General features: G+C 52.4%; 1 protein-coding gene across 1 annotated transcript in view; it reads right to left on the bottom strand.

Moving 5' to 3' along the window:
- Window positions 1-3,872, bottom strand: part of LOC108792443 — a 13,273-nt gene extending 9,401 nt beyond the window's left edge. The window contains exons 1-2 of the mRNA XM_018563230.1: window positions 2,751-3,872; window positions 408-628 (exon numbers count right to left, since the gene is read on the bottom strand). Of these exons, the coding sequence (XP_018418732.1) occupies window positions 408-628; window positions 2,751-3,801 (1,272 nt within the window). The 5' untranslated portion in view covers window positions 3,802-3,872. The remainder of the gene's footprint in view (window positions 1-407; window positions 629-2,750) is intronic.
- Window positions 3,873-9,390: the final 5,518 nt, after the last annotated feature.

Genomic DNA, 9,390 nt, shown 5'->3' with positions numbered 1-9,390 from the left:
GGGGGGGGGGTCACAAGAAAACACAGGGTGCTCTAGGGCACGTGGCTGAAGTGTAACAATGAGTTATGTGAACGGCGAGCCGTATGTCGCTTCATAATTTAAGGTGGTGTCAATCCGAAAAGCGGTCTCCTTATGGGCCGTGGCGCTGATCGGGAGAATGGTCTACAGTACCGGTACACTGGGAGAAGGCATAAGTGACAATGGCCAAGGGCCTGAGAGGAGACCCGGGAATGTATCCTCGGAAATGAATGCACCCGCCTCCTACCTCTAACACCCGTCCCTTCTACAAAGGCAAAGCGCTGGCATGCTTTGGCAACACTGGTCTAGCCTGCTGAGGGTCAGACATTCCGAACCGAGGAGATCAGGAAGACGCCGAGCTCATCCAGAGGAGCCCAATGCCAGCTCACCTGTCCCGGGAAGTCGCTCTTTTCCCCCATGACGACTCCCGGGGACGACACCTCTTCCGGCTCCCACTCCTCCTTAATCCTGGTGAGTTTGGGGTTGCTGATGATGGCGGATGGAAGAGCTCTGCTGCTCTCCGACAGCCGGGTACCGAAGCCACGGATCCCCAGAGCTTTGTACCGGCCACCTGTGTTCGAGGAATCCTCCTGACCGTACGAGTCGTCCTCTGTTCACAGGAGAAAGTCATATTGTGAGAGGACATAAACACCAACAAACATACATCCTTTCTTATTAGAGGCGTCACTCCTCCTCCACATACTACCCCCATCATACCCTCCGCACTCCTCTCCATACTACCCCCATCATACCCTCCACACTCCTCTCCTCTACATACTACACCCATCATACCCTCCACACTCCTCTCCTCCACATACTACCCCCATCACACCCTCCTCTACATACTACCCCCATCATACCCTCCACACTCCTCTCCTCTACATACTACCCCCATCATACCCTCCACACTCCTCTCCTCTACATACTACCCCCATCATACCCTCCGCACTCCTCTACATACTACCCCATCATACCCTCCCCACCCCTCTCCTCTACATACTACCCCCATCATACCCTCCACACTCCTCTCCTCCACACACTACCCCCATTATACCCTCCGCACTCCTCTCCTGTACATACTGCCCCCTGTCATACACTCCACACTCCTCCTCCACATACTACCCCATCATACCCTCCACACTACTCTACATACTGCCCCCTGTCATATCCTCCACACTCCTCTCCTGTACATACTGCCCCCTGTCATATCCCCCACACTCCTCTCCTGTACATACTGCCCCCTGTCATATCCCCCACACTCCTCTCCTGTACATACTGCCCCCTGTCATATCCCCCACACTCCTCTCCTGTACATACTGCCCCCTGTCATATCCCCCACACTCCTCTCCTGTACATACTGCCCCCTGTCATATCCCCCACACTCCTCTCCTGTACATACTGCCCCCTGTCATATCCCCCACACTCCTCTCCTGTACATACTGCCCCCTGTCATATCCCCCACACTCCTCTCCTGTACATACTGCCCCCTGTCATATCCCCCACACTCCTCTCCTGTACATACTGCCCCCTGTCATATCCCCCACACTCCTCTCCTGTACATACTGCCCCCTGTCATATCCCCCACACTCCTCTCCTGTACATACTGCCCCCTGTCATATCCCCCACACTCCTCTCCTGTACATACTGCCCCCTGTCATATCCCCCACACTCCTCTCCTGTACATACTGCCCCCTGTCATATCCCCCACACTCCTCTCCTGTACATACTGCCCCCTGTCATATCCCCCACACTCCTCTCCTGTACATACTGCCCCCTGTCATATCCCCCACACTCCTCTCCTGTACATACTGCCCCCTGTCATATCCCCCACACTCCTCTCCTGTACATACTGCCCCCTGTCATATCCCCCACACTCCTCTCCTGTACATACTGCCCCCTGTCATATCCCCCACACTCCTCTCCTGTACATACTGCCCCCTGTCATATCCCCCACACTCCTCTCCTGTACATACTGCCCCCTGTCATATCCCCCACACTCCTCTCCTGTACATACTGCCCCCTGTCATATCCCCCACACTCCTCTCCTGTACATACTGCCCCCTGTCATATCCCCCACACTCCTCTCCTGTACATACTGCCCCCTGTCATATCCCCCACACTCCTCTCCTGTACATACTGCCCCCTGTCATATCCCCCACACTCCTCTCCTGTACATACTGCCCCCTGTCATATCCCCCACACTCCTCTCCTGTACATACTGCCCCCTGTCATATCCCCCACACTCCTCTCCTGTACATACTGCCCCCTGTCATATCCCCCACACTCCTCTCCTGTACATACTGCCCCCTGTCATATCCCCCACACTCCTCTCCTGTACATACTGCCCCCTGTCATATCCCCCACACTCCTCTCCTGTACATACTGCCCCCTGTCATATCCCCCACACTCCTCTCCTGTACATACTGCCCCCTGTCATATCCCCCACACTCCTCTCCTGTACATACTGCCCCCCCGTCATCCCCTCCACACTCCTCTCCTGTACATACTGTCTGCTTTCTATCCCATTGAATGGAATTTGGCCTACAACTAGCGGCATGACTGTGGCACAGATTGGCACAATCATGGTCAGAGGCTGACATTGGTGGCTCAGCATCTCTGCCAGGCGGCGAGTATGAAGTTGACCAACAGGCTATAACAGATCACACGGCTGCTGTTCAGTCGACAAAAACTGAGCAACCTCCACGTGTCCTCCATCATTGGTTGCAACGCACCCTCTTTCTTTATGGTGACGCCGTTGCTCCGGCAGCCATTCAGCGACGGTTCCCCCCTCAGGGCCTTGACCTGGGCAGAGAGAATGGAGGCCATGCTGCTCCCCAGTGGCACGGGGCTCCTCAGCGGGGAACGCCCCAAGATCTTCCTCTGCGGCGGCAGCCCGGCGGCCATCTTAAGGTGCTTCATGATGCCGCGGATCCTGGACTCCCCCACGGGCAGGTTCTTGAACCAGCGGGCGTAGCCAGGCCGGCAGTCGGGCTGAGGCGTCAGGTAGAAGGGGGCGTCCTCGCACTTCATCTTCTCCGGCCTCTCCACCGAGTACTTCTCGTAGGCCTTCACCACGTCGCGGTCCGGCTGCTCGGGACTCTCGTAGATCTGCATGCGCATGGTGTGCGAGGGGTGGAAGCGGGCGCCGCCGCCGCCCCCCCGGCCCGGCGACAGCTTCTTGGTGTGCTCCAGGTACTTGCGGCCCTGGGCGTCGGCCTTCAGGTGGATGTCGCCCCACTTGAGGTTGTGCTGCTCCATGGTGCGGAGGCTGAAGTGGAGGCCGATGTTGAAGAAGAGCATGTAGAGGAGGGCGGTGGGGTTGTGGAGGCCGATGGCGCCGGTGGCGTAGAGAAGCTCGATCTCGCGCTCGGTCAGCGGCTCGGCGTGCTGCGGGTGGCTCCCCTTGCCCACGGTCTTCAGGTAATTCTGCTTTTCCTTCATGGCGGCCACCGTCCTGAGGAACTTGGTGTCGCGGGAGCGGTAGATGGCGTGGGGGTAGCCGCACCTCTCGAAGTGGCGGTCCAGGCTGCCCAGTATACCGCGCAGGGTACCCGGCTCGTACTCCGAGCCGTCCTGCTTGCGATGGGTGTGGATAAAGTTGGCCAGGTGGGCGTCCAGCTCCTCCACGGGGATAGAGAGCATTGGGCGCTCCTCGCGGGCTCGCTGCAGGTAGGCCTGGACGATGCGCAGATCAAACTTGGTCTTCTTCAGGGTGTTCTTGTTGTCTGGTTGCTGCCCGAGTTCCTCCATCTTCACAACCAGGGAGGACCCCGGTGACGTCATCGTTAAATGGGCCTAGTGCGGGTGTGACGTCATTGCAGCCCTTAGGGGGCCGTAGTGTGTAGAGGGGGTGGTCGGGCTAGGCGGTGAAAGGACCAGTGACGTAACAGCCCAGGTCCCGTTACTTTTCCCTACCGCTCCTTCTCAGCAGACGCACTTCCCGTTCGAAGGAGATCCCGCGATAGCTACTGAGGGTACTGCGCAGGCGCGAAACTGAGGCCAGCGGTTTGGCCTACACTGCGCAGGCGTGGTACTCTAGAACGCAGGCTGGTATGTACTGCGCAGGCGCAGACTGACGACATTACGCACACGTAGATCCCAAGTTGAAGCCATCGAGGTACGTGACCTTGTTTTACGCAGGACGTATTTGTTAACTACAGAGTTCACGCATGCGCTGTTCTGTCAGTGAGGCCGACAGAGCAGAGGGCAGCGCGGCCTTTAGCCTTTCCTTAATATGGCGGACAGTTGCAGTGTATTATTTCAAAGAAGAGCACTCAATACAAATAAATATTTCGAGTTCCCATAGCTGGCCTGGCTTTTAAAAATGTCATTGAATTGGGTTATGTATGGCGGCTCTTACATTGTATTTCTATTCAAATTTCTAGAAGTCAGTCTAGGCCGAAACTGAGCCTGTGGTTTGCCCATGGAGGAAGCCATCCCTCACCTGCACCGTCATTCTTCCTTCCCTTCTCCCCTCCGAAAGCCCTGTCAGTTTTGCGCGGCTTACAGTCAGAGCTTACACTGGGCTCTGGATTTCCTGTATGATAGCACTGATTGGCCCCGCCTTTTATCATAGAGGAAGTCACATGATTTCCAATACCCGGAAGTAGAACGTTTATGCTCTCAGCATTCAAAGTATATGGTGGGAAGCATGGAATGAAACCTGATTGGGTGACACACAGTTTTGCTTTAATCCACCTAAAATAAAAATGGAACTGAACTATAAAAGCCAAACCCAACACAAGGCAGACAGAGGGTGATGGGCTTGTCAATAGTAAACGGCTCCTTCTGAAAACGCCGCTCACCTGGCTGCCCTTTAACTCTTTTGGTGCCATACATCAGCATCACGTGGCCCCTGTAAACAGAGCCACTGGGAGTGTGGTTACGTATGTTAAGCTGACTGTCGGGCTGGTGAATGCGTGCCTCCCCTCTGCCTTTCTTCGCTGCCCCTCCTGCAGCCCGGGAAGCCGGGTGGCGAGTCATTACATACTGCCCGGCTAATCAGGAATACAGGTGGTGAGTCATTACACATCGCCCGGCTTTCCTAATAGGACCTACCGGTATCGACGAGCACCGGAAAAAAAATATCGGTACCCGATACTGAAAAAGACGGTATCGATGCATCCCTAGTATTTAATAAATGAGACATTGACTGCAATACCAAAGGACTCCATTTTTAAATTTAGGAAGGTCTGAATAAAGAAATTGAAAAAAAAAACATGGAGCTTGGTGATGGTGCACGAGAGATACATTAAAGGAGAACTATGAGGGGGGGTGGGGGGAGTGCTTTTCACTCACCTCATAGTTCTAGCCGACCTGTGACAATGAGACTGTCACAGGTCGGCTCAGTAGATCGGGAGTAGTAATGGTACCGTACTGTAATGTGTACCTGTAAATTGTACCATACTCTACCTCGCTGTCCACTGTCTGATGTCCGCACTGCTGGTACCGCTGTCCGGTACTGTGACAGGAGGAGTGATACCAGATAACTTTGGATTGTTGTACATTTTGTTGCACATAAAAAAAAAAGACATCCCCTGAAAATAAGACCTTGTGTGTTTTTGTGGGGCAAAACAAATATAAGACAGCGTCTTATTTTCAGGGAAACACGGTATATCCTCAATTATGAATGAATGGGAAGTGATCTACATCACATCTACATCACTTCCTGTTCATTCATAATTGTGGTTATAGTAAACACACTCTGTCCTCGTGTTATCAATGAAAAGGAACACTCATAGAGGATTCCTGTTCTAGGAGTATGGGACCAGGGGTGGGGGCAGCTGTGAGCGAAATTTGTCTTCACTTCATTAAACCTAATTTATTATTAAGACAATGGCTTGTGTAATCAACCGAAAAGAGGGGGGTAGATGCAGTTCGGCATATTAATCCCTGTCCATTGATGACGTTGGTATTAACGGAATCCTTCAACGGAAACACCTGATCTCAGTCATTTGGACTTTTTAGTCCGTGGCGCCAAAGTAGAAAAATGTTATCAATCTGTAAGAATATTATGACCAAAATGTTAGCAAAACCAAACAATGAGAAATAACAATACGCGTATAACATGTTGCAGTTGTGCTTCACCATTTCTGCAAGCTTTAGGGAAGCCGAGATAAGTGTCAGCAAGTTTACTACACAGTCATGTGGTCAGGGCCGGTGCTGCCACTAGGCAAACTAGGCAGCCGCCTAGGGCGCAGCCTTGACCATTAAGGGGGGGGTTCCGCCACAGGAGGGGGGGTGCAAGTAGCTGGTCTTGCCTAGGGCGCACAATAGTCTAGCGCCGGCCCTGCATGTGGCCACCCATCAAAAACACGTCCGTGACCCAATATGATCCTGAAACATTCTTAAAGGAACACTGGTTCCTTTAAGAATGTTTCTGTACCTCTCATTGCATGATTAGGATCATATTCCTTGCCCGATGCTGACGCCACATGTGGGTCCCTTCACCTATCACCGTAGAAGAGTGAAGAGCAGGCGGGAAGACCTTCCTGGGTGACAATAATCATCTCTAGAAGTCAGGGCCCTCGTGTTTGGGTTCATTTTACTGACATCTGATGGGTATTCTTGTAGTACGAAGGCTGGTGGACATCATTGGTGACCTCTACGTTTTAATATATAGTAGTCCCCTGGTGGTTATGCTGATCCAGCATCTTTACTTCTATGTAAGTCACTGGTTAGAAGCTCTGACTTCACTATGGCTCCCTTGATATGGGTGATTGCTGCAGATGATCTGCATTCTAATGTTTAAAGGAGAACTATGAGGGGAGTGAAAATCACTCCTCCTCATAGTTCGAGCCTCACTTCTCAATCATCTCCCTGCAGAGAGCCGCCGTGACTGTCAGTCACCGCTCCCTGCAGGGATTGCCCCCCTCCCCTGTCCGATCCTCCAGCGCTCACTGGAGGAAAGGACGGGGGAGGGGGCGGGTACAGCTGGCTCTGCCTCTAGATAGGTAGAGCCAGCTGTCACTCACACAGCTGGGTGGTTCTCAACAGTAATGTCGGGATCCGTCCCGGCTGCGGCGCTCTTGCCGCAAGCTGTACCTCACGATATACTGAGCTTTGGGTGACTGGAGGACGCTAGTTTATATCCTCCCGTGACCCTGAGGAGAACTATGGGGGAAAACACTTACCTCATAGTTCTCCTTTAAATGTATAAGTCAGGGACAGCCAAGCAAGTTGCATTTTCCAGAGGAGGTGAACAGCAATGAGCATCACCTGCTGCATTAGGTTAACTCATTTCTCTTCAAGAAGAGCATCAAATGTTTAGTTCCTGACACCCTGGAAAATGTTGTACCGGCCCTCTCCACTATATTATCCAGCACAGTGAGGCCCCATTTACACTGAGCGATTTATCGCGCGGTAATTCCCGCGATACCACGGCTATTTACCGCGCGATATCGCTCTCCAATGCATCTCAATGGGGCTCTGTCCGTCGCTGTCGCGGGTCGTGCGTCGCTACAGCAGGACCCTTTTTGGAGCTGATTTAGCCGCGATTCAAGCTTGCTCAATGCGAGAATTTGCGCGATATCGCGCGACAAACGCGCCATATCGCGCAATTTGCGAATCGCTCAATGTGAATGGGGCCTGAGGGTTCCTACTGCAACATGGGAGCTTTTCTTTCCTGGTTCAGTCCTGGCTTGGCTATCATATGCTGTAGAGGCGTGTTCAACCACAGCTTGTACCTGTTGGGTAGTAGCCAACCACAGGGTAAAACACTGTCCTTGAGGTCACATGGGCAGAGCAGATGTGGGTATGCACCACCGGGAAAGGGAAAAGAAGTATCTGATACCAATTTCATGCTTATTATCCGAGGATCCTGCTAGTAGATATGTTGTTTTTCAACTTGCTTTTTGTAGCTCAAGCTGTCCAGCAAAATTGGCAATTACAGGGATTGGGACAAACCACACTAGTAGGCGTCCTTGCAATGGTCAGCTTTTATTCAAATGGTTTAAACTAGGGATGCACCAATACCACTTTTTTAAGACCGAGTACCGATACTTTTGATCAAGTACTCGCAGATACCAATTACCGATACTTTTTCTTAAAGGGACAGGTCACATTTTTTCTAAAGCAATACAAACTAATGCTTTAAGGTCACTTTCTTAATATTATGATTCACGAGATGACGAGGGAGCATGACGCCGGCTTCCCGGCCAATCAGAATGCCGGTCATGCGTCATTACACAGCGCCCGGCTTCTGGATTTGCTAGCTTCCTGACTAATCGGGAAGCTGGGCAGCGCGTCATTGCACGCTACCCGGCTTCCTGATTGGCCGGGAAGTCGGCTCCATGCTCTCTCATCACAAGTGACGAGAGAGCATGGAGCCGTTTCCTGGCCAATCAGGAAACCGGGCAGCGTGTAATGATGTGCTGCCCGGCTTCCTGATACAGGAAGTACTCGTGCTAGGTATCGGAGCATTTGGGCGAGTACGAGTACTCACCCAAATACTCGGTATCGGCACCGATACCGATACTAGTATCGGTATCGGTGCATCCCTAGTTTAAACCTTTTATTCCAATTAACAACAAAAAAAAACTCTTGCTGCAACTACTTAAAAAGTGTTATCTAGAGTCCGGCTTTAATTTGTCTCTTTAAGTCCATTTAGGTCTCATTCACACAGCTAAGAGTCGGCCCGTGCCGATCCGTGCGGTGTGCACGGCCGTTCCCGGGAGGGACAGGTGCTGCGTGTGATTGTACGCAGCAGCCTGTTCTTCTCTGGGAGGACACGGCCGTATGCCGCCGTACGCTCACCCGAGCTGCACATCCGTGTCCACGCTCAGACGCAGACAGGATGGATCCTGTCTGCGTACGAGTACGGACACCCGCACGGATGTGCAGCTTGGGTGAGCGTACGGCCGCGTCCTCCCAGACAAGAACAGGCGTACAATCACACGCAGCACCTGTCCTTCCCGGGAACGGCCCGATACACCCGTGCACCCAGCACGGATCTGTACGGCCCGATCCTACACTGTGTGAATGAGGCCCATAAGTTACATGTCCATCTAAAAGTACCCTGTCCATTAGGTGACAATGTACCGGGGCAATTTCACTGCAGAACAGCACTGTTACAGGAAGTGGAAAAATAACAGATCTACCGACATCAACAGGTAATAAAACTATAGCACAAGGGGGACTCAGGAAGGACAAAAACTCCTGCCAATGCTAAACCACCTGACAAGGTCTTAAAGTCCAATTGAATCCCCTTTCCTCATAGTCCTGTACCCCTCGGTTATGATTTTTAATAGGAAACACCTTTTCTCTCAGTGATAATGCTGCTTCTGCTCTCCTACTGCAGTGGTCTTTGCTGGCAGAGATGAGTAACAACCACACCCCTCAGCACAAGTGTCCTCACATAGACTTGTATAGGAG

This window comes from Nanorana parkeri, unplaced genomic scaffold (assembly GCF_000935625.1).
Source record: "Nanorana parkeri isolate BGI_ZX_2015 unplaced genomic scaffold, ASM93562v1 scaffold644, whole genome shotgun sequence".
NCBI lineage: Eukaryota > Metazoa > Chordata > Amphibia > Anura > Dicroglossidae > Nanorana > Nanorana parkeri.
Note: the sequence above shows the minus strand (reverse complement) of the source record. Positions and strands in the feature narration are given on the sequence as shown.